Source organism: Trachurus trachurus (genome assembly GCF_905171665.1).
Source record: "Trachurus trachurus genome assembly, chromosome: 8".
In the NCBI taxonomy this organism is placed as follows: Eukaryota; Metazoa; Chordata; class Actinopteri; order Carangiformes; family Carangidae; genus Trachurus; species Trachurus trachurus.
Genome location: NC_139905.1, coordinates 23,737,232 through 23,761,231, shown reverse-complemented (window position 1 = coordinate 23,761,231; position 24,000 = coordinate 23,737,232). Strand labels below are relative to the sequence as shown.

The following is a 24,000-nucleotide window of genomic DNA, read 5'->3' as shown; positions in this document are numbered from 1 at the left end:
AGGTGGCAGGCCAATGTGTGTGTGAGGATCATGAATGAATATGAAATGTGAATATTTGCATTTAAATTCGATTTACAGTGTAGGCCCCCAAACTTTCTGTTTGCACTCCTTAAAATTTTAAGTTGGGGGCCTCTGTGCTCCTTATAAAATAAAAAGAAAGTTAGTCTGGAGCCCTTATATTTCACATCCTATTACATTTAACTGTTTTTGAGAGATTAAACCCTTAAATGTCAGAGCAGTTATATATTTCGCAGCAATGCACAATCTACCAATAAATAGCCGACTATTGCCTCACATAATTACATGTATGAGGCAATAGTCTATTTTTTAATAGGCATTGAGAAAATAATGAATGAATAACTGCATGTCCCTGTGAAATTACAGATTTAGCAGTGAAATTACAGACCATTAATCTTTGTTTTTGTTTTTTATTATTGATTGCAAAAAATGTGTATAATTTACAAAGAAGATACAGGCTCTTCAGTACATTAAATATGAAAAAAGTTTTCAAAAGGCAGGTAGATAAGTCATTTTATCACAATACATACTGTCAATAAAAAATTGGCTCATTGATGCAACACCTGTCATTTTCTTGTGGTGCCAGTAATGATCAGGGAGGGGGAGGGGTGGTGGAAGCTTGAGACTTCCTGCTTCTCAGCCATGGGTTAAAAATAAAGAAATGTGTGATGTGGGACAACGTTCATTCAACAGCTTTTGCAAGCATCCCACCATAGTTGACCCTCAATATGCTTCTATACAATTAGATCAACTTGTAATTCAGCTTGCCAGGAATTGGAAACGTTTGCTGTCTTGTCCTGTATTAATCCCATTTTAGTCTGACTTTGTATTTGCAATACAAGAACAAATGTAACTAGGTAGAAAAATAATTACATCAAAAGGATGAGCTCCCATTTCTAAAGAAACGTGCCATTTTCACAGAGTAAACATGACTCAAAACCTGTACAACAGAAAAGTGAGATGACAGTAGCTCTACTGTAACCGTGTTAACTCCTGCTCTCTCAGGCAGAAGACACAGTGGCAATGAGAATTTCATCCAACAAAAAACGAATACAGCATCAACTGTTTATCTACAATACCTGATAAAAAAAAAAAAACATCACTCAACAAATATTCCAGTTTTAAGACCAAATGCGCACTCATACATGCTTGCACTCACAAAGAAGCAAAAGTTTAAAAAATAATAATTATAATAAAATGAAAAGTGCAGTTTCATATATCATGTGTGGCCCAGTGTAATGAAACCAGCTAATAGCTACTCTATGCTGCTCTCTGGCAGATTGATTGAAAACTAAGGCACTATCATGGTCCCCACACAGCCCCAACTGTAAAAGTCCAACAATCATCTTCTCTGCATCTTTGATTCAGTCACTGTGGAGCAGACACAACACCTGTAACACAAAGAGATATTTTGTCACAAATATGTACATATTTTCTGACACAGTGGTAGTGGCATTAGCTCCATTAATGTGACACAGCATACAATATCCCTGCCCATTGTGCATTAGTCCACACCTGTCAACTGTCTCTGCCAGCGCATTAGTACCAGCTGCAGGTCCTCAGTGGTCCAGGCTGTTGCCCAGCTTTTGCCCCTCCTGCAAAGCAGCCATGGCCAGCCTCAAGTGCTCCTTCAGACTCTGGATCTCTCGCTCACTCCGGCCCTTCATCCCACTCAGCTCCTCGTGCACCTCAGTATATCGTTCACAGGCCAGACGCTTCTCCTGCAGAGCAGAGTGATGGATGAGCCTAGGCTCCGCAGTCTGATTCATATACTACTAACTAGATCTTAGTATGACATCATATCCACTATGAAACAAATTACTATGTATTTTCTGTCTAAACATCATCATGTGTATATGTATGTATGTATATATATATATAAATAAATATGAGTGTCTCATTGACCACCTAAGCCAACTATATTCACTTATCTTGTCATCTTCCCAGCGCTAAGACATTAAACCAAAACCTTGTTCAAAGGTGTGAGGATTAACATTCCACATTATTCACCTAATGGTGTAGAGTTCAGATGAAAAACCCCACATATTTGGGCAAAAGATCAACACAGTACCGTGTTCAGAACCTGCAGTTCATTCCGTAGACAGCTTATCTCCTTGTGTAAGTACTCTATCTCGTTTTCTTTCACCCTGAGAAGAACCTGGGAGAAAAACAAAACAGTGTGGTTTTCTTTTACTGCCAAAAAAACAACGCTCAGAGCATATTTTTATTACCGTAAATCGTTATAATTACCACTTGAGTCCAACAAGAACGCACAGTAATTGTGCTCTGGTTGATTTATGACAAACAGTGTTTCATTGTAATTTATGCAGTACATAACTTGGGCTTCTGGCCATTTGCTGCTTTTATGACCTTCCATTTGTGTCCTGAATCACAATTTTGCCAACCAGAAATAGCCTGAATGAAATGCAACAATTTTGCTGCATTATGTTTTGCAGACACATTGCCCTATTATGCTTCTGGGAGGCATAATAGGGCAATATGTTTGTATCATTAGTTTGGACAGGAGGCAGACTTCTTCTGAGTTCATGCATTAAAACTCTCTTTGTTACCAGTATTAATGTTGCTGCGAACAACTTAACACTCAACACTTAACAATGACTGTTGACATGTTATGATTTATGTTATTCCATTTCAAACCAAAAAATTAGCTCAGCTGTAACTTTGATTTATAGATGAGTTTGTTGAAACAGCGCAACTGGAAGAGCAGTAAGAGGTTGTTTAACCTGCTCTTCCCCCAAACCTGCATATCATAATCTTTTAGATAAAAATGCAGTGTCAGATGAAAGATACTCAGGTCCCTCTGTGCAATACGTTAACTGAATCCAGTAACTACACACTTTTAATTGTAGTTAAGTTATACAGCTTTGTGATATGTAAAAATATCACAAAGTTAATGATCCTAGATTAAATATATATCATCATCTGACACTAGAGCTAGGAGGGCAGGCTTTCAGTTCAGCTGTCGACTATCAAGTTACAAGAGCCTGGCAGCCACAGGCCCCCACACCCAACACCACCACCCCTCTCATCTACTTTCACTTTTGAGTCTTTTTACCTCTAGTTCACAGGGCATCCTGTCTTTGCCGTCTTCTGAGCCCTGATCTGTGGTGGTCGACCGTCTACGGCTGATCTCCGCCGTCAAACGGGCCTTTAAGTCCTGTGGAAGAAAATATTTCATTTTTATTACTTTGATTGATTTGACTGACTTAAGTTTGCAGACAATGTTCAGAATCCACACTGGCATTCAAAGGAAACTAGTGAAAGATAACAGAGGCTTGGTTCTAGCCATGGTACAGAAAGCCTCTGAAGATGAAACAGGATTACACCTGCCAGTGCAAGATGAAGGAGAACAATCTTTCACTTCAACTAAAACATGACAAGACTCCTCCATCACTTGTCCTGTTGCTCTGAGTTGTGTTTTTACAATCTGACGATAACTCACCTGGTTCTCTTTCTTCAGCTGCTCCATATCTCGTTCCTTGCGGCTGATCTCTCTCTCCCTCTCTGCGTTGTTCTGCTCTGCTCGGTTCAGCTCCAGACACTTCTGAGAATAGCGCTCGGACAGTCCAGCCAGCTCTCTGTGCAATGACTGAGTCTCTGCCCTGCACACACCAACACCACATACAACTGTTGTAGAAAACTATATGGAAATCATGCAGAACTGACAGCGCTGCTCCTGTGAGATGACTGTTTCTACGGCATGTACAGACAACCAAACAAACCTTCCTCCTAGATGCGTACAGTGCATTTCTATAGTTTAGCACGATAACATTATTTAAGTGTGTTTTGCATTAAATAAGTGCAACATGCTGTGAGAAAGAGTGATGGGTTTTTTCCATTTGCATGAGGAAAGTATTTTTCGACTGTGGTTTTAAAACAACTTCACTGCCCATGACCAATAACCACAAAAATAAGGAAGAGCATGCAAACAGCAAAAGAAACACAGTGTAGGCAGCACAGATAAGCCTTAAAATGCCGGTTCCAGTAGCAGCCTCCGAGACAGCGTTGTGTCAAAAGGCCTTGTGCAGCTTACAAAAGAAAACTAATCCATGACCAAATTCTTCTGCATTCCTTAAGTGCCTGACAGGACCCAGTGGCCGCTGTGGTAATGGCCTTGCTTAGACAAGGAGCTGTGGATTGTTGTAGAGTCTGCAAATTCTACCTTTTATTTCACAGAAAACCCTTTTGTGGTCAGCTAGCCTCCACTTAAAAGCACAAGAGAGTTATTCACATAAATTACCAATGCTGGCCTGCACTGTTGGAGACTGAGGGCTAGGCTAGAATTCATTTTCAAAGCAATATGCATTGGGCTTACAAATGGCAAGAGTAAAAGCTCTTTATATGCTTTTATTTCTGGAAACATGGAAACAGTGTTTTTGTCCCTTATATAGAAACAAATATCTTATAAAATCTTGAAATAATTTTATAACTTGGTGGATTCTGTGTCACAGGCATAAAGACTTTTTGTGTTTCCTGTGCCTACATGTTTCTGGGCAGCCGGTGCACATGTTTATGACAGAGGCAGATTCTTACTGTTGCTGTGCTCGCAGGGTCTGTGAGTCCAGCGCCCCGCTGCTTAGCCTCTTCACTTTCTCCACCTCTCTCTCCAGCTCCTCTTTGTGTTTCTTCTTCAGAGCCTCCATCACTGAAACACAAACGCACAAGTGTGACACGGCTTCTCTTGATAACAGCACCTCAAGGTCTTTCTGTGTGGACAAGCTCAGGGACACTCGGGGATAAAGAAGTGGTGATCAGCTCTTTAGGGCAAAAGTTCAGTGTGTACGCAGCAGGTTTTAACAGCTATTAAAGCCACTCAGACTTAAACAAATCAATTATCAGCATTATTACACTAACATGGGAATGGAGCAGGGGGCACCTTTGTCCTGTTGGTGATGTTGTAGTACTTAAAGTGATAATGAGCTTGTGTCAGTACGCTTTGCTTTGTCTGGCTCAGACAGCTAATCTGTGGAGTAATACAGTGTGTGCTTGCGCTTAAGAACACAAAAACACAACAGTTTACAAACTGTAGTTCCGAAAGGAAATGTGTCCCGGCAAGAAATTGATAACAATATTCAAAATCAAGTTTGCACTAAAAACCCACATTAGTTGTTTTTCTGTGACCATTTTTGTGCTGCTTCTCCTGCTTCAAAGTGAGAACGACTACTGCACCTGATACACACACTATAGACGTCAGTACATCTTTGTTTTGTAGACAGACAGACAGACAGACAGACAGACAGACAGACAGATGACAATAAATTAAAAACTCAAAAAAAAATGTATCCCACACACATACACACCGTATCTATTGCACATTGACTTAGGCATTTAGGGCAGCAATTGCTCTTGGGTAAAAACTGTTCTTTAATCTATCAGCTACGGTTGTTTTAAAGTGCTATATAAATAAAGTTGAGTTGAGAGAGTTGAGTTCTATGTGACTGTAGCAATTTGTGACATTTAATCATATCTTATTTGGAGTATTATATCATTCACTGCTGTACAACACAGCTGTTATTTTGGCCTTCATGTCGGTGGTTCTGACCTCGTGCCGTGTCCTGCGTCTCCTCCCGCAGCAGCTTTTCCTTCTCCGTCTCCAGCTCCTTGATCTGGCGGCCGTGCTGCCTCTGCAGCTCCTCCAGCGCGTGGCGGTGAGCCCGCTCCATGGCTGCCAGGCTGCGGCTGCAGGGGGCCTCAGGGCCACAGACGCCCTGCACACCTTCACCGCCTCTCCCTCCCCCTCCCCCCACTCCTCCTCCTCCTCCTCTTCCCCCTCGTCGTAGTTCGTCCAGCTGTTGCCTCAGTGACGCCACCTGAGAAAAAGACAAGGGTAGAAGTAAAGCCCACTGAGCGACAGAGGTGGCAGACAGAAGCCTAAAATCAATTTAAATGTGATTAAAATGTTTGTTTGTTTTTAGAATGCGGCACCTCAAAAGCTGTTGTTGGCAGTGGAGGACATGAGCAGAAATAGTGTTAATATATGAACAGGATGCTTTGGGATTGAAAACGGTGGAGGTATGACTATGTGCTTAACTAAACCGGGCAGGAATAACTCAAACTAATCGAACAAAATACATAAACAAACATTTTCACCAAACTAGGGAATGTGCTCCAGTGTCCCACTGCCAACAAGACTACACATCATCACTGGCAGACAAACCAGTTCTCCTGTGGACAGACTGATGATGCCAGTGTTTTGCTGCACGGCCATCCTGATGACAGGGAACCGGCTGGATTTGATGCTTGTTTCTGGGCTCAAAGTTCAAACTGTTGGAACTTCAACCCCTGCACAGCTGAGCTTTCAAAGCCTGTCTAATCAGATTCTAGCCAGGCAAAGAAGAAGCTTAAACACAAAGGAAATGCCTGAGTTTCTTATGAATAAATGCACACAGGCTTCACATAAGGATGAATCTAACATCTGTTTATAATTTATATCAGCATTTAGGAGAGCTCTTCTCTGAGCATCATGGTGCAGATCAGCCTGTGACATGTGTAGACAGCCTCAGTGCCACAGTCTATTAACAAACAGGTGTTCAAATTAAGATGCACACCACACAGAGACAGAACAGACAGAAGCTTCAGCAGTATCTCCAGTATCACTTTCTGAAGTTTTCTCAGCCATTATGATCTTTTTTTTCTCTTCTAATTTTCCTTGTGTAATATCTCAAATGGAAAACACTGCTGAAGAACAAGGGCAGGTCAGAAAAGAGTGACTCGAGTGTTAAAAAGCAGAAATGGGAAACGTTTGCTTCATCCGGACAGATGAAAGGTTAATTTGCATTTTTTTGAATTTGCAAATTGGAAAATCATCTTCACGCACTACCTCCCTCTGCAGCGCCTCATTGGCTGACTGGCTGGAGGACCGTGATCCCACTGATGGTAAAGCGCTCATCTCCTTCAGCGGCAGGCGTTCAAACTCTGCCCACTTTTTCTCTATTTCGTCCTCCATACGTAGCCTCTGGTTCGAACCCACGCCCTTCCTGGACAGCACCGCCTCCCACTGGCTGCTGGTGTTCCTCTCCTCCTGCCACTGGATGTGCTCCCTGCCCTGCCCCTCCCCTGCCTCTCTCTGACTGGCTGGGAGAGGACTGGACGAGGCAGGAACGGGGGACAGCTCCACGTAGTCGAACCTACGCTGAGTCGGCGGGGCGGAAGCCGGAGCCTCTGACGGAGCGTCGGTGTGACGCGATGACGGCCGGCGCGAAGACAGCAGGAATCGTGAGTGGGAGTTTTCCTTGTCACTGCTGCTGTCAGGTAACCTGGAGAAGATTAGAGATGAATACATACATATTAAATCCCAGTTATGTAAAAAAGATAGAATAATCAAAGGTCACATATTGTAAAAAAGGTAGATTTACATATCGTTTTCAGTTATAAATCAGATTCTATACCAATACGGTGAACGAGTCACAGCCTAAGCCCACAGAGAAATGCCCACAGCCTGGATTTGGAAACTAAGCCTTAAAACTCTGTCAGGACTTTGCGATGTCACAATGAAACAGTCACTACCCACAGGCATGCTCCAAGTCCCAACCACCTGGGCCCACCGTCCAACCTCACAGAGTTCGGTTTCTCAGGTAAACAAATCTTTAAATCTGCTATTTTTTTAAATTTATTTGATCACTCAGCCAATCAAAGGAGACGATCAGAGCCTCAGAGACTGGATGAGGAGCTGTTTTTTATATTTATCATATGGATCAAAACTTCACAGAAAACACTGGAAAAAGATAAACTAAGGGACCTGATAAATCACAGGATGATTCTTCTTGTACTTTTAGATTGAACCACAAATTCTATTTTAAATCAATGAAAGAAGTAACTGGTAACTAAATTGATATGGTAAGCAAATAATATGCAAATCAACTGCAAACAAACCTCGACACTCGAGGCACAGCTGGTGCTGAGTCATTATGAAAGCACCACATACTGTATAATGACGCTCTAAGCTATTAATGGAATATTGATTCATCTGTACCTGCCAAAGTATACAGCAACTAAAACAAGGCCAACGTTACTGGTGCACATGAGCAACAGAGCTGCTTATCTGACTGTATTTATCCAAGGCTGAGCTGCAGCAAGGCCTGAAATGAGCTGTTTGAATCTGTGCTGAGGCAACAGATGTGAAAATACTGAGTGGGAGCGAGCACTTCGAAAATAACCTGTTGAATAAATCATAATCTGTAGATGCCTTTCCCGTCAATAAAGTAGAACTTGCATTAACTGTAAGAGCTAAAGCTGAAGCTGTTTCTGTGTTTAATTCAATTGGTATTTACTGTGTGAGGTCTGGAGAGCTGCTGGGCCGGATACACTTCTTTAACACCTCTATCCAGTTCCGCCTGATCCCGGCCGTCATGGCGGACAGGGTGAACACGGCCTCCCGCGTCTGAGAAATGGAAGAGAAAATAAAATAGGTTACGAAGACGCAGAGATGTGACAGAACTGGGATACGATGTGAGATGATAAAGAAAAACTGAAAGGGAGACATAAACAGAGAAAGGTGGAGGAGATACTGACAAAGATGTGAGTCATGATAAGGAAGTAAGAAAAAAAACGAAGCAGACACTGTGGGTGGGTGTGGTCGGTGGAGACAAAAAGGGAGGAATAATAGAAGGAAATCAGTCTATGAATGAGTCCAACCAGAGACGGAGAGATTCACCTGGATCTGAAAGCCGTAGTTCTTCTCCACATCGAACTCAGACACCTTCACACAGGATTTTAGGTCAACTTCCCCGTCCATATCATCTTTCTGTATAAAAAAAAACACAACAATGCATTCACACCCAGTCATACAATCTTCATGCAAGCTTTCTAGAAATACTATCTTATAAAAAAAACTACATGTATAATTAAAAAGAGAAATTACCTCCTCTGCACTGGAGTCTCTGTAGTACTTCAGTCCAGCATCAGTCAGAACAAACCAATGCTTCTTCCACTGAACAGATAAAACATAAATTAATCCAATACTGAAATTAGATTAGGAACTCCTCAGTGCAAATATGAAAGCTATGCAAACATTACAATGACAATATCTGAGACTGTGACACCAAGCAGTGTAGCGATAACATATTAGTTTTGGAATAAAGCTGATCTGAAGGAGCAGGGACACATGAAGGCCTTGTGTTAAACTGAAGTCCTGCAGTATGTGACGTGTGAAGCGAGACGCTGGTTCACTCAAGCATATTATTCAAAGAGAGGAGACACCTGTTGCGCCTCAAGCCGCCGAGCTATTACTGTGATAACAAGGATAATCTGCCGCTATCGCCTTACACACAGCCTTTCTCATTAGGAAGGAGGGACTGAGGGAGGAAGGTAGTGGAGGAGGAGGAGGGAGAGGAAGATGCGACTTCTGACTGGTGTGTGACAGACAGTCCTTACCTCTCCGCTGTCGTCCAGTTTGGACATCCATCCCTTTTTGAAGTTCAGGAGGTCGGGCTGCAAAAGGCAGAGAGGAAACGGCGTCACGTTCGCTGACCTGGGCTTCACCTCACAGAAACTCACAACATTACAGACGCAACACTTGTCCATGTATATCCAAGTAATCAATCAATCAATCAACTTTATTTATATAGCACTACATAATGATTATGTAGTTATCAGAAGCAAGTATTTGAGAGAGAAAACGGAAAAAGAAATTAGACTAGATGTAACAAGACGACAAAGCATAACACAAGCCCGTATGGAAGGGTGTGGCATGTACAATATAGTTACATCCCTAAACAAGAAATCTGCAGCGACCACACCACAATCACAGTAAATGCTGCTGGCTTATTTTGCCACAAAGGACACGAAACCAGTCGCTATTGTGGAGAAACATGCTGTTTTGTTGAAACTGGTCAAGTCAGTGCTGGTACCACTATGTTCATATTTACATTTTACATACTTGTATGAATACCTTAGATTACCGCGTTATTATCTGACGCTATCGCTTGTTTTATCGCTTAATATTCAACACGGTGATAATGTTGTGCATTGTGCTCGTTTGTCAAAACCCAATGTGGTTGATTCAGCTTCTAAATAGATTTCAAACGGGGTGTTGCTGCTCTTTTGCACTGCATATGCTATGCACTCTATACGAGTGGAGGCCAATCGCTGCAGAGACAGGTGCATATGTGTAAAATGACAGGAAACAAGAGAGAGTGTAAAAGGCCAAGTCTACAAAATATCTGCAGACGGCAGACAGAGACTGGGACTTGGAGCAGCACATCCTCGGTGAGGGGAGGAAAGATTTGGAAACTCAAGAGATTTGCAGTGGAAAACCCAGTGTCTACTTTTCTGTTCATAACTCAAACTCTGTAGCACATGATGAAATGTTGTGCATGTTTCCTGCTGCAGCTGTGTAGCAGAAGACGTTACGTTAAAACATGCTCGAGCCGCTCGAGTCGACACCATTTCCAGGAACAGGCACTGTTTCTGCTTTTGACACGATGACAGGAAGAGGAAAACATGCACTGGGTACCTCAAGATGTGGCGATCCCAGAGAAAGATTAGGCAACGTTTTCCTACATACATTCCTGCCGTTGCTTATCTCTCCTTCACTAGCATGTACATTCCTCACTTCTTAAATCTCTCACTGCGTTCGTCATCTCATCTCCCACTGGTGTCTGATTCCCATCACTTTTTTCCCTCCTCTCTCTCTCTCTCTCTCTGTTGCAACTGCTTCTTGTTCATTTCATCAGCTTTCTAACATCATTTTGTCCTGCTCCCTCTTTGTCTGAACTCTAATATAGCTTCTAAGTCTGTTCTGTCAGCTCTAACCGCCCCTATTCTGTATTTATACTCCCTTCCTGGCTTCAGTTGTGCTCTTGTAAGCCACAGCACCACCCAGTTTTTTCTCTGTCTAAGTCAGCTCATCTGTGCCACTGATCTTCTTTAATCTAACAAATTTTAAGGTCTGGTGACTGCCAATAGACTGTGGAGGGGGACTAATATGTTGTACAACACCATGTTGAGAAGATGTGGATGCATTCCTAAATTTAATAAGCCCTACGTTCCATTCAAATCTACTTCTGGCGTTAATGAATTATGTAATCACAACTAATTCCTGGATCATCAGGTGTTAGCTTCAAGTACAGTAGGAAATTTGTCCCGGAGGCTGACAACTGCATTTTGTAACATAAAAGGAGATTAATAAAAGAAGAGAAGGCCGTTTCTGTTCATTTTCTTCCTCTCTTTAACTCTGTGTGAACTGATGAAGCCTATTGTAGTTATTAATGTGTGAAACCTCATTATAAATCTATGCCATCTGGTCAATACATGCTCATAACGCAGGATCAGGGAAGTGGACATAGGAAAATAAATGGTAGCATATGTTTTGGATAACCCTAATCATAAAGTGTCACTGCCTGTCATGTGCTCTCACATCAGTGACCTCGCTTCACAGGTCCAAGACAGAAGGAAGAAGGTCAAACAGCGGAGACAGCTGGAGACAACGTCCACTCTTCCTGTCTCCATCAGTATATAGAGGAGCATTGTCTGCTGAGCTCAGCCCCGCTCCTTTAGGCCTATTACATTATGTTTGGTCCTCCTGTTCACTGCTCTCTGTTTGGTTAAATAGATTAGCTCTGTGGACAATGTGAATAGGAGTCTATCTGTTGATTCGCTCCTTATTATGATAGTTCACACAGCACAATGGTGTACAGCTGAATACCTCCAGCTTGTTTATGAAAACATTGAGTGTGTGAGTGTGTGTAGGTGTAAACACGAACATGTGTCACAGCTGGCTGCAACGACTGACACCTACAAGCTACTGACTAATAACACTGCTACTGTAAACACACAGGCTGGACACGTCAGACTGTACCACACCTGAAACTAGGATTGTTTTTTTCTTTTTAGTTGTTGTTGGTTTTTTTTTTTAGATGTGCACTTTATGCACAATTCAGGTGGTGGTGGTGTTGTTTTAAGTTTTTTAAGTTGTTTAAGTTTAAATGTCTCCCAGTCTCTATTTATTTCTCATCATATTCTTACTTACTTCTTACTTTTGTAATGTGAAAGGATAAGAATTTCATTGCATGGTTTTTAACATCTGTGTATGTGACAATAAACATCTTGAATCTTGGATAAACAAGCACATGAGCAGCACAAGTATGTCAGTCAGCTTTGAGGTGGTAATTAACGAACACACCCCTTCAATCAAACAAACAAGTGCAGGCTGCTTAAAAAAGCCTTCATAATCTACACCAACCTCCCTAACAACAACAACAGCAACAACACCAACACATTTAAGGCAGATTAAGTACCACAGGTGACTGATTTAGACCTGGGCCACACTTAACGAGAGAAGAAAGGCTGAATTCAGGAAGAAGAACAAGAAGTGACAGACAGGAAAAACAAACTGATGAACTCACCGTCATGACAACAGGATCCGAGGAGTTTAAAATAAAGACAAAAAGAAAGAGAAAAAAAAAAGTACCGTCAACCCCTCACGCAAACACAAACCTCTCCCACCCAGTCTCCACAGTTTCCTCCCCGGCTTCAGCAGCTAGTCGCCTCGGGTGGAAACGTTACCTCCCCGCGGAGCTGAAGTGAAGTAAAACCCCGCCATCCATCCCCGTGTTTCCCTCACCGAGCCGCCGCCAACGGTCGCCGCTGCCGCCGCTGCCGCTGCTGCTCTTAAGGGGGAAGTGCGTTCAACCGAGACAACGTGGATTTAACGAAACTAAAAACTACCGCAGTTCGTTAACTTTACCGTTTCTCAACTTTTTTTCTCTGACAAGTCGTGGGAAGCTAACGTTACGTGTGACTTGGCCGCGGCTCGCTGCTCGCTGCTCTCTCTTTCTGCCCCGTGTCTGCCACTTCCTGGGCGGGTCCACGGAGATCGTAGTCAGAGAAAACAAGCGTACCTATCCCAACCCTCACGGTGCGGGCTCTCAAACCGGGGTCCGCGCGGGACCTGCAGGGGCTGGAGGGGGGGTGGCCGACCCACACATGTGGAATATATTAGTCCTGATTAATTGCAACATGCCTACAGTAGATTATCTCGAAAAAAACTATTAAAATGATCAATGTGAGGTGTCACTCCGTCCCTTTTTGGGGGGATCAGACCCCTCTAAAATCTTTGTTAGGGTCCATGTATGTTAAAGTTCAGCTGCCCCCCTACTTTGGGGCTATATTTTCCTGATGAATAATCTTTGGGCTTGCATACAAAGTGGCACTTCCCCCTCCAAAAACCCTCTCTCTCTCTTAGTAGCTATTGGTTTCAGTTCAGGAATTTCAACACATGCCCCAGCAGACCACAATTGACAAAGCTCAGTCAGTCTTATGAAATGCCTGCAGGCTGTAGGTAAAGTCTACACAGTCTACAGACGCACAACAAGTAGAGGATATAAAAAGCCACGCGCCTTGGATATATAGATATGGCAGCAGGTTAAAGCTGCCACGTACATAAAAAAAAAGGGTTTACAACTGCAGACGCAATGTGTGTGAACACTGGATAAGCTGCCGGCAGCACTCTGGTAAATATGTAACAGGGAGACGACCTGTATTTAAATAGACCAAATATGTGCTGCAGGTTTATGATACAGCAAGTGATAAGAGGAAAAATCAACAGTTCACTCCAGATACGCTACAATGGAAGAGAGGCTGTCTCCGCAAACACACACATGTTCATATGGGACACACACATTTACTGTAAACAGACTGACTGCACCACATACCTGCATCTGTTCTGATCTGTGGTGATTACCTTTCCAAGAGCTGCCCTCGTCTGCCGTGGGACTGCCAGACCTCTGGAGAAGAACAGCGTGTGGTTACGGGGATGATCAAGTCCTAATGAGCAAATACAGAAACCTCCAGAGTTTCACATCCACAGCTTTTCTCACCTTTTCCCTCATGTGCTGTATGCTGTGTGGATGATGTGGTTAAGCATTAACACATAAGGCAGGTGAAAATCCCAGAGCACAAGCCACAGTTCCTCCTAATGCTATGGATTATATCATACAAGGAAGGAGGAAAGGCGCTTACTGCAATGGACACACTTCTGGGTGGACCTAAAACAAGCCCAGTGATTAGCCCTTCATGCCATCCGCTGTCCCCAGGATCAGGGATCAGGACCTTGATCAATCTTACTCTCAAGACTAGTGGAATTGGCTAAATCAAGAGGAAAAGAAGAAAACGCCCCAAACCCACCTACCTGCAACGAGGTGGAGGAGTGGGCCCGTGATAGATACCCACTGCCACTGTAGTGCCTGTCCCTCTCAGTGTCCACCGTGTCCTCCCACTCTCTGGACGGCTGTTTACTCAAGGAGTGGCTGGAACAGCACAGGAGTCAGTGACAAATACATTTTTCTTTTTTAATAAATGAAAGAAATACATAATGTTTTAAAAGCATGCATCAGATTAGTTTAAATGTACATTCTGTATGTTGGTTTTATGTCATTTAAAATGACATTTAAACCTTTAAAAAAAAAAAAAAAAAATAAGACTGAATGCCCTGAAAATGTCAAATGGTGTTATCAGAATAATGTTAAATATCAAATATTTCATCCACCTACAGTGGATTTAAGTGTACATTATAAAGAATATACTTTCTTCTGAAAACATTTAATTGAAATTGAGATTTCTTGCTGTTTCTAAATGCATTTTAGCAACACTGGGCAGGACATTATCCTAAAACCACTGCTTTTATTCTACATAATGTGACAAATTATGTAAAATTTGTCCAGAAACATAGTGTTGCATTGCAAAAGTGAATGGCATTTATTCCACATTTGAGTCCAGATTTACTTTCCTGTATGTACTCAGATTTTTATGAAAATAAAAAATACCGGTTACACCACTTGATATTGGGTTGTGTCATGTCACTGACCCACAGACAAGTCATCAATGTGTTTGGTCAAATTTCTCCAATCTGATGATGGCGTTGAAGGTGTGATCTACATTATTAAACACTGTGAAAGTAAATGCAACCCGACCATCTGTCTGGCGCAGAGTGTTTAGATATTTCTGCCAACACCAGTTCTTCTTTTTGGTTTGATATCAGTCTGACCTGGCTGGTTTGAAGAGTTCCTGTCTCCGAGAGGGTCTCTGGTTCTGAGGCCACGCCGAGTGAGCCGGCCCCTCCCTCTGATGGATCACTTTGACCTTTGGCAGGTTGGCCAGCATGGCGTACTCCTCCCTGCTGCGACCCGTGGACCCCACCGACAGCTGTCCCGACTCCGAGGACTCCATGGAGCTCTGGGAGGAGGTGTGCGTCCGGATTTGGATCTGAGGTGCAGGAGAAGGGCTGCGTGTGCGGTGGGAGGGCCTTTTGTCACTGGGAGAGGGGCAGCGATCCCCAAGAACGTGTCTGCCAACCCCAGCTCTGGTGACGCTGGAGCTCCTGGGCTCTTCCAATCTGACGAAAGCCGCTCTGCCGCCGTTTGTGGTCTGTCTGGAGGGTGAAGCTGCACGAGATAATGAAGAGCTGCGGAGGGAATGAGCCGAACCACGCCAAGAGTGCGGTGAGTGTTTGGAGTCAGATTTTGAGTCATTGTCTGTGTTTTTTCTCTGGAAGGAATGACTGGAGTCTCCATTAGTGGCATTTCTGAGGACTGAGTAACCCGGTGGGTCACTGCTGCCTTTTCCAGAAGGAGAGGAGTTGCGGCTGTTGTGTCTCTTGCCGTGTAAAGAGCTGCTTGCTTCTGTTTTCCACGCTGAACGTTGGTCAGGAACATCATAGCTTTTCCTTGAAGGCAACGAGCCGTGGGCGTCGCGGCCTCTGAGAGAGCTGTTTCCTTCAGACTTGCGAAGCAGAGACTGAGAAGGAGCCTCACAGCTCCTCCTCGAAGGCGAGGAGTTACGACTACGACTGCTTAACGAACCGCTGGTGTCTGTTTTCCTAAGTTGGTACTGAACAGTCGTGTCATGGCTTCTTCTCCCAGGAGAGGAAGAGCGGCTGTCACGACTTCGACCGCCACCGACAACGCCGGATTCGGTCTTGCGGAGTATGGACTGACGAGGCGCGTCGTAACCTCGTCTGGGCGGAGGAGACGCGGTGGCACTTTCATGCTCAGGTTCTTGATCGTTCAGTCCGTTCCTTGCCGCTGAGTTTCGCAGCAGAGCTTGGCTTTCGATATCATAGCCCTCTCTTATTGGCGAGCCACAGCGTCCACCGTGACCGCGTCCGTTCAGAGAGACGATCGACTCAGATTTACGAAGGAGGGATTGGCCGGACGAGCTGTAATTTCTCCTCGGCGGCGAGGGACTGCGACTGTCACGCCGACTCTCTGAAGTTCTCCTAGGTGGAGAAGAAGTCCGACTGTCACGCTGACTCTCTGAAGTTCTCCTAGGTGGAGAAGAAGTCCGACTGTCACGCCCGCGTCCATGTGGCGACCTGCTGGTGGTTTCAGTTTTGCGCAGAGATGTTTGGCCTGGAGGGTTATAGCTCCTCCTTGATGGAGATGAGCTTCTGCTGTCGTGACCCCGAACACTCAGCGACCCAGTTCCTTCAGTTTTCCTCAAGGCGCTCCTAAAATCTGAAACAGTGCTGGGTTGGGGTTTGACTGAACCAGTTAATGTTTTGAAGTTTCTTGGCAGAGTTCCCGATTCAACACGTCGGGCATGTGCGCTTTGCGAGCAGCTTCTGGATCCCGGCTCGGTCCCTTGTGGCCGCCCTCCGCCATCAAAGTTACGCCTGCTCAGGGAGGTGGTGGATTCGCTGCGTCTGAACGGTAAATTTCCACGGGAGGGAGAAGAAGAGCGAGACTGCAGAGCCGAGCTTTGCCTCGAGGAATCAAAACGCCCCGTCTGTTGATAGGAAGAAACGTGAGACGTAGGGCTTCCCCGGCCAAACGAACCCCCGGGGCGCTTTCTGCCCGGCGAGGCCAGCGACTCCGCTATCTTAAACGGAGTAGGACTCGGAGAACGAGGGCCGACTTGGGCCTCCACCTCTATGGCAATTTCATAGGGGTCAGGAGGAGGGATTTCCACGGGGAGATCCTCATCTAGATTCTCGGGTATCTGCCTTTCGGAGGCCACACCGAGATTCGGGTTTCTGAAGGGGACGACGTCTTTGGGCTCGACGTTTCTGCCGGTAAAGATGGGATGCCCTCGCTCGAAATGGCGGAAGGGAGAGGACGGGCTGTTATCACGAAGGGAGCGAGCGCCCGCTGCCCTCCCCAGAGAGAAGTAGCCACTTTCACGCTTCTCTCTCTCCTCTGTTATCCCTACAGGAAGAAAGGAGTCAGGCAGTGTGACAGAAATAGAAAGAAGGAGGGAGAGCAGAAATAAGAGAATGAAACATCAAAGTTCAACTACCAGAGGCTTCCTGACACAAACTGAGCTATATTGTATTACTGATAATTGCTTTGGGACACCTCAGCTGGTGACATCAAACAGTATTGCCAAGTAAAGAACACCTTTGGCTGTAACTGGATATGGATTTGTCAAGTGCAGTAAGTCATAGGTTTACTAAAGGCTTAGTCTACTGGTCCACAGAGGAGTCAGACTGAGCACTGCAAGTCCATAAAAGAAAGATCAGGTGATGCCGGTACATTTCCCCCACACTGACTCTCCTGCCTCTCCAGCATTTTTGCCAAGAAACAAATAAAACAACTGACAAATAATATGTCAAAATCCAAGAAAAACTTTCAAGTACCTGATCGTCTGCTGAAGGCGTCTCTGCTCCGAGCTTCATCCATCCACGCCCGAGCGTTGGCCCGGTGGGGTGGAGGGTCGAGCCGGGTCATGGCGAGTCCGGTCGAACGGCGGTGGATGGGCAAGTAGTCGTCCTCCGCACTGACAGAGCTGCTGAACTCCTGGTAGTCGCTCTGGTCACGACAGCTGAGAGGAAGAAGAGACGGGAGAAGGATGATGACAGCAGAGATGGAAAGATGGAAGAGCGAGAGTGTGAAGAACAAGAAGGAGGGAGAGTAAGAAGAGAAGGAAGACAGAGCAAAATTGAATCTGTATAACGTAAAAATTCATAGAGAAGCTTTGAAAATACATGGAAACACTTTGTGAAGAAGTGAGACTCAGATAATATGACTAGTCACCACAGTGTTGGCCAATGGTTAACCAATATTTGTAATGAGAGTCATGAAAACCTTCAATCTACATAGTGAAGCCTACAACAATGACTGACCATCATCATCCAGTTCCCCCACCTGTCAGTGCTGTCGCCGTCGTCGTCGTCGTCACCGTCACAGATGTACAGCTCACAGTCGGGGCTCAGGATGCACAAAGAGCTCTCCCCATAACCTGGACGGCCTCCGCTGACATCACAGTAGCTGCTCACCACCGACACGCTGTCAGAGTCCTCCTGATAGGATGACAAGGCCAGACACGGGGGCCAATCACAATGTGGCAGCGAGCTCCATGTCGGGAAGATGCAGCGATGATGCTCCTGACAGTGACTTGACCGCAGCTCCGAAAGAAGAAGTCATTATCTAACCTCAGAGAGATTTCTTTTAGAATTTAGTGAGTAGAAATGTACATGCACGACAATCCTAGATCTTGTCTGACTCTGTCTCTGTCTTCGCCGAACAGAGTCCGTCCCCCTCTGTCCTCTCTGACACACACTCACATGTTCAGTCTGCTGTTCGATTAGGGTTACACCTCTGTAACTTGACCTGACTCGTGGCTTTCCTCATTAATACTTCATCCTTTTTTTTGTCTTCCTCGCCATAAACCCTTCTCCTCAAATAGATTGTGGTAAAAAAAGAATGTAAAATATATCAATGATGTCAGTATCTCAACTTAAGCTTAGTTAAAGTACATCTTCAGTGCTACAATCAAACATCCACCTTGTATTGAGCTGTGTTACTGCCACTAGACACCTGCAATTATGTCATGGAAGCAGGGTAAAACAGAAAAACGCAGAGTTGACGTAGTTCTGTAGCAGTCGTACCCATCATTTGTGCACTCTGCCTCCTTTTCCTAAGCTTTCTAGTGATTCCTGAGAAGCCAGTAAGTGATCCAGCTTTGTTAATTTGTAATAAGAGCCACAGCTCTGGCCCTGCTCCTGATCGTTACCTCTCATTCTCCATCTCTGACCTTTTCTTTATTAACTCCCAAGCAACAAATACACACACACGACCCCACCAACTGTGTTTACATGCACGACATTAGGAGTCACTTTTTACTTTTTACTCATTTTACTCATCTGCAGAAATAGAGACTTTTTGGGTAACAAGAGAGGTTTTTCTTGACTTGGAGAAAACCAATTTACACTAAACTGATGTATTTTTCATTCCAAATTATATCATGAGACTTTACAAATCATTTCTGATGCAGAAGACAAAAAACAAAACAAGTCAAGCTGCAGTGGAATCTCATTGTGTTTCTCTTGATTTAGCATCTAACCTCAGTGAACCATCTTACTGACTTCACCTGTGACCTCTGCTGCTCTCTCCCTGTCTGTCGTTATGTCGAGCTAATCCCATCACTCGACACATATTCTGCTCTTTTACTCCGTCTCTACCCGGTTACCTGGCCTCGCTCTGTACATCTCCCTCCTCCCTCTTCCTTTCCGGCTTCTCTTCTTTCTTACCTTGTTGCTGCTGGTGTCTCTTTCCTCTGCCTGGGATGGGATCGGCGTTAACAACCCTCCTTTGCCTGCTGTCTCGGTTATACCCCCGCTTCCAGCCCTGGTTATGCCCCCAGTGCCAGCGTCTGCTGTGGATTTCTGCTGTGGTGCTACCTCGGCGCTGTGCCCTGCGCCGGCGTGCAGGTGCCTCTGGCGCAGGCAGTCGTGGCAACGGGAGGGGTCGAAGATGTTGGGCTGGAACTTGGGGCAGATGGGCTCGTCGCCGGAGAGGGGCATGATGGGTCTGGAGGGGGATGCTCATCACATCCCATATGAAAACTCTGTAAAATCTGTGATCTTAACACAAGGCCAGAGAGCAATATTACAATGATATACACAGTAAAACAAACAGATGAACTCATAGCAAACATTTGTGTGAGGATAAATATAAAGCTATTCTGACTTAACCACTGGGAATTGTTGCACTTGAAATGTGTTGTCATCAGCAGTGAAAAATCTGTCAGAGCATGTGTCACAACAGTGTATACCATACCATACCATAAGAAAAAGAAAGACATCCAAAAGTCTTTCTTATTATAAACTATATTATAAAATATTTTTAAAAAAGGCCTACATTACTGAGTGTGGCTGTGACACTGCATCGCTGCAGACAAATGTAAGCACAGAGCATGAATACTAAAGAGCTTCTTTTATTTCATCATGGTTCATGCGAGATCTAAAGCGGAACTGTTAAGGTCGGTGATAACTAATCACACTAGAGGACAGTGAAACACAATCCAGTCAGAACACTTTCAAAGCTGCTCACAGAGGAGCTTCACTGGCAACCACAAGACACATGCACAGTCATTTCACAGCTTCCTTTTTTTTCCACAAACACCACTGCCTGCAATGACTCAGGAAAAGGTGAATGTAGATATTGAGACAGAGAGGAAGGAGGTCAGCGAAAACAGCAACAACAACATCCCGTGGCAACTTTATAAAAAAGTGTGAAGACAAACGCTGATCATTTACCTGATGAGAGAACCTCCGGCTGTCAGCTCAGTTCAGAATGTGTCATTAGGAGTCGGAGGATAAACTGCCCATCAGGCACATGCCTCGTCTTCCCCATGCTCTCTGTGCTCCTCGAGCTGCCAAACTCTCAAATCAATCCGATTGGCTGCTCTGACAATGAGTGAAACTGAAGCATCCTCGACGGCCATGGTGGCTCTCAGCTAACACAGCGGGGACCATGCGGCACGCGCACACCTGGAGCCAACATGGAGCCAGTGGCCCGCCGCTTCCTCTATTGAGCGGTTGTATTAAATATCATGGGCTTTAGAAAGCAAAATGAAACGCTCATGCTAGTGACAGCTGGCACACGCTGGCTCAGGTTAACGTAAATAAATAAACACTGGTGAGGTTGGGGGTGGGGGGTGGGTGGGGGTTACATACATTAAAACTGGTGGCTGTGGGGTTTTAGGTTCTTCTAGTGAGCACTGAGTAAGATGCTCTGAGAGGAGCAGTGGTTGGCCTCTCCGTTAGATCACACACAGGTAACGCTGAGCTGAGGAAACACAGAGCTAAGGGTTGATTTCCTCATGTTCTGGAGAGGATGTTGACGACAGCGTCAGGTTTCCTATCAAACAATGGAGCACGGGGGGACGGAATTCCACACAGAGACACACTGACAGCGTGTGACATATGACTGCACCACAAGATGTCTTATTGCCAGGATGAATCTTTCATTCAATCGGAATTTCAGTAAACATAGTGAAGTTTATTTTATGAAAAGAAAACAAAAAAACACTACAAAAACAGTTTTGCTTTGAAAAATTTACACATTAAAACACAAGGTTTCATTCGGCAGGTACTGTGTGAATACTGAGAGATGGTCCAACGTGGTCCATCGGTTTGTGTTGGCTAATAAATCTTACAGGACACACTTGTCCCGCTAAAACACATGAGTATGAATGTGAGACAGGAGGTTGAGGTCTCTTTACAGTCCAGATCTTACATAATATTTCTACACACACAGTCTCTCTCAGTCCTGACAATGCACCCTCTTTCCAGTCTGCCGACGTCTCTGCCACTTGCTGGTCCTACCGGCTCTCTTTTTAAGCTCTGGGCCACCGGATCTCTTGTCGTTTTGACGGCCTCGTCCTCTTCGGCCTTCCTGCTTCCCTTTCCCCTTCCGCTTGGTGGTTGCAGTGGTGAGCGACGCCATCAGGGAGCGGATCCTGTAGCAGCATGGGGGGGAAGAGAAGAGAAGAGAAAAAAAAAAACAGCTGGGTTGAGACGGGCTGGAAGACGACATGAAGACAGATTTCACAAACATGTGGCACCACCATTTCTCCTCAACCATACATCTCTGCATTCAGTGAAATTATTGATCCAATGTTTAGGTTATAATCTGTCAATGTGACAAAGCAAAAATATCAAATATATCTAATTAATCGATATGTAAATCAGCAGTGCTTATTGATGAGACCTGCATGAGAGGCTTACTTTTTGTTTAAAATTGGCTGTCCAGCTTTTCTTGGCATCGCAGTTTTCTCCTCTTTCTCTCCCTCCTTCTTGTCTTCATCGTTGGTCTCTCCATTTTCCTTAAATCAAAGATTCTCTGTGTTAATGTAATTTTCTTACTATGTAAAACTGACATTTAGACTAATGAACAGCAGTAGCACACACCGAGGCTCGCAGGATTTCCTGATTTGCCGCGGGTCCGAGCAGGTGAGCTCCGGTGAGGTCAAGATCACTGATGGTGGTCACGGTAACGGTGTGGTTGGGATGATCGTACTGTACAGACTCCGTTGTACCGGTAATTGCATCTTCCAGATCGTCTCCTTCACACTCCTCTGAGGAATGAATTGACAAACAAACAATCAAAGTGAATTCCTGATGGAAACCAACTGGTTAACTTGAACCGACTTGAACTTTTCACTCACCAAGAGCTTCTGTCCTCTCCTTCAACAGCTTAATATATTCCTTGTGCCTCTGAAAGCAGACAGACAAAACATAACATCAATACATCCTTTCCTGTCCTGCTCATACAGTTCAGGTTTTATCTCCATGTTTTTTCTTTTTGCTTTACACATACCTCTTCTCGGACTCTCATTTGCTCTTCCTTGATTTTCTTTCGAATTTCTGCCACTGCAACTTTCCTCCTCTCCACCTTTCGCTTATGAAAACCAGTAAGGTACTCACTGGCAGATAAGAAAAGGAAGAAACTAATAAAACCTGTCATCTTTCGAAGTTAATATATCATGCAGGATGTATGACAGAGATGGTTGTTCAATTAAACTTTTACTTTTTAGGTAAAAACCTGTTGCTTACAATTCAAACATACATATTGGTTAATATGGCTATTTATGATTAATACTACATCAGAAATAACTACAGTAAAGACAAATCAACAATTTATCAGTCGTGATAAATGAATGAATCTCGATTAACAGTGAAACGCTTCAGATTTTAAGAAAAAAACAAAACCATGACTGATAGACCTGTTGGTGTTTTAAATATTACAGCACTATAATGGTTTAGATTAATTCCAATACACACATAAAACACTATAAACTACACACTTAGCATATAGTGATAAATAATGTTATATCCAATAAACAATACTTGGTAGAGAGCTAAGCTAATGCTACAGTGACAGTTTACACCTGCGACGTGATAAACAGCCGTTGTCAGGACGAACACTTACTTTCTTTCTTTGTCGTCAAACATTACGACGCATTTGTTTTCTTTTTTCTTCGACCCTGGCTTGTGTTTGCCCTTCTTGAACCCATTGTTGTGCTTTTTATTATTTTTCATGTTGCACACGTGAGTTTACTATTCGCTAATTCCGCTTTCTCGTGCGTGTGCGTCCGTTAACACTGTCCGGTCGGAAACACGCAGTAGTTACTTAATAGTTCCGCTCAACTGAAGCGGCGGTTCAGGACAACGTGATGGGTGCGTTGTTTCACATTCACACATATTTTGTCAGGCTGAACTGTGACTGTGGTCAGATCACAGCTGGTTTAAAAATATTTTATGAGGTGCTGCTGTTGTTTCTTATTGAAATTCAAACTACATGCAGCACATACCGGTATAAACTGTCTCAAACTGTGTAATGTTGACAACATGATGCGCTTAATAAAAGGTCCCTAATTATCTTATAGTAGGCCTATATAGCCTATTCATGAGAATTTCAAATTAGTTTACATGGTCTGTATATCCATTTATTGTTATATATTGACACTTTTCTAGTCTCTTTGCTTTTGTGTTTTTAGTTTACATATTCTCTAATTTAGTAATTACATTGTCCTGACACGTTTGTGTTGCTCAGCTGTTTCCTGCATCAGGCTACCACTCCCTGCAGTGGCCGGGAATCATCATGGCATCCAGGCATGTTGTCTCTCTCTCTGTGTGAATCATTGGGAGTGTCTAATTTAGACAGAGGTGTCTTGTATTCAACAGAAGGTGTGAAAAAGGAAACTAATAACCTTCACACAACAGTTGTTATCAGCTCAACA

The 24,000-nt window shown here is 44.1% G+C and overlaps 2 protein-coding genes across 3 annotated transcripts; both read right to left on the bottom strand.

The window, feature by feature from the left end:
- Positions 1–429: 429 nt before the first annotated feature.
- triobpb (TRIO and F-actin binding protein b) lies at positions 430–12,820 on the bottom strand. Of its 2 annotated transcripts, XM_083977175.1 has the most exons (13): positions 12,384–12,820; positions 9,412–9,468; positions 8,900–8,968; positions 8,693–8,782; positions 8,310–8,419; positions 6,860–7,295; positions 5,582–5,849; positions 4,573–4,684; positions 3,482–3,641; positions 3,095–3,196; positions 2,090–2,176; positions 1,534–1,739; positions 430–1,409 (listed from the first exon to the last, which is right to left on the bottom strand). In XM_083977175.1, the coding sequence occupies exons 1-12, from the start codon at positions 12,387–12,389 to the stop codon at positions 1,578–1,580; spliced, it is 1,659 nt and encodes a 552-aa protein (XP_083833301.1). In that variant the 5' UTR covers positions 12,390–12,820; the 3' UTR covers positions 430–1,409; positions 1,534–1,577. The 2 variants fall into 2 exon arrangements, with proteins under 2 accessions (XP_083833301.1, XP_083833302.1); XM_083977176.1 differs by lacking the exons at positions 8,310–8,419; positions 8,693–8,782; positions 8,900–8,968; positions 9,412–9,468; positions 12,384–12,820 and adding an exon at positions 7,395–7,457.
- An 8,460-nt stretch (positions 12,821–21,280) lies between these two features.
- On the bottom strand, positions 21,281–23,360 carry nol12 (nucleolar protein 12). The gene is made up of 6 exons (XM_083976617.1): positions 23,190–23,360; positions 22,578–22,683; positions 22,426–22,474; positions 22,169–22,335; positions 21,986–22,083; positions 21,281–21,717 (listed from the first exon to the last, which is right to left on the bottom strand). Exons 1-6 carry the CDS (start codon positions 23,297–23,299, stop codon positions 21,522–21,524), a joined length of 726 nt encoding a protein of 241 aa, XP_083832743.1. The 5' UTR covers positions 23,300–23,360; the 3' UTR covers positions 21,281–21,521.
- Between the last annotated feature and the right edge of the window lie 640 nt (positions 23,361–24,000).

Bases quoted from the DNA above. Each gene is read 5' to 3' on its own strand.
- triobpb (XM_083977175.1), bottom strand. The intron at 8,783-8,899 runs GTAATTTCTCTT...TTTTTTATACAG, and splicing joins GAGACTCCAGTGCAGAGGAG to AAAGATGATATGGACGGGGA. The intron at 5,850-6,859 runs GTAGTGCGTGAA...TCTTTTTCTCAG, and splicing joins ATGAGGCGCTGCAGAGGGAG to GTGGCGTCACTGAGGCAACA.
- nol12 (XM_083976617.1), bottom strand. From the start codon at position 23,299: ATGAAAAATAATAAAAAGCACAACAATGGGTTCAAGAAGGGCAAACAC. The intron at 22,336-22,425 runs GTGAGTGAAAAG...TTCATTCCTCAG, and splicing joins GGAGAGGACAGAAGCTCTTG to AGGAGTGTGAAGGAGACGAT. The intron at 22,084-22,168 runs GTGTGTGCTACT...CTTTGATTTAAG, and splicing joins AGGAAATCCTGCGAGCCTCG to GAAAATGGAGAGACCAACGA.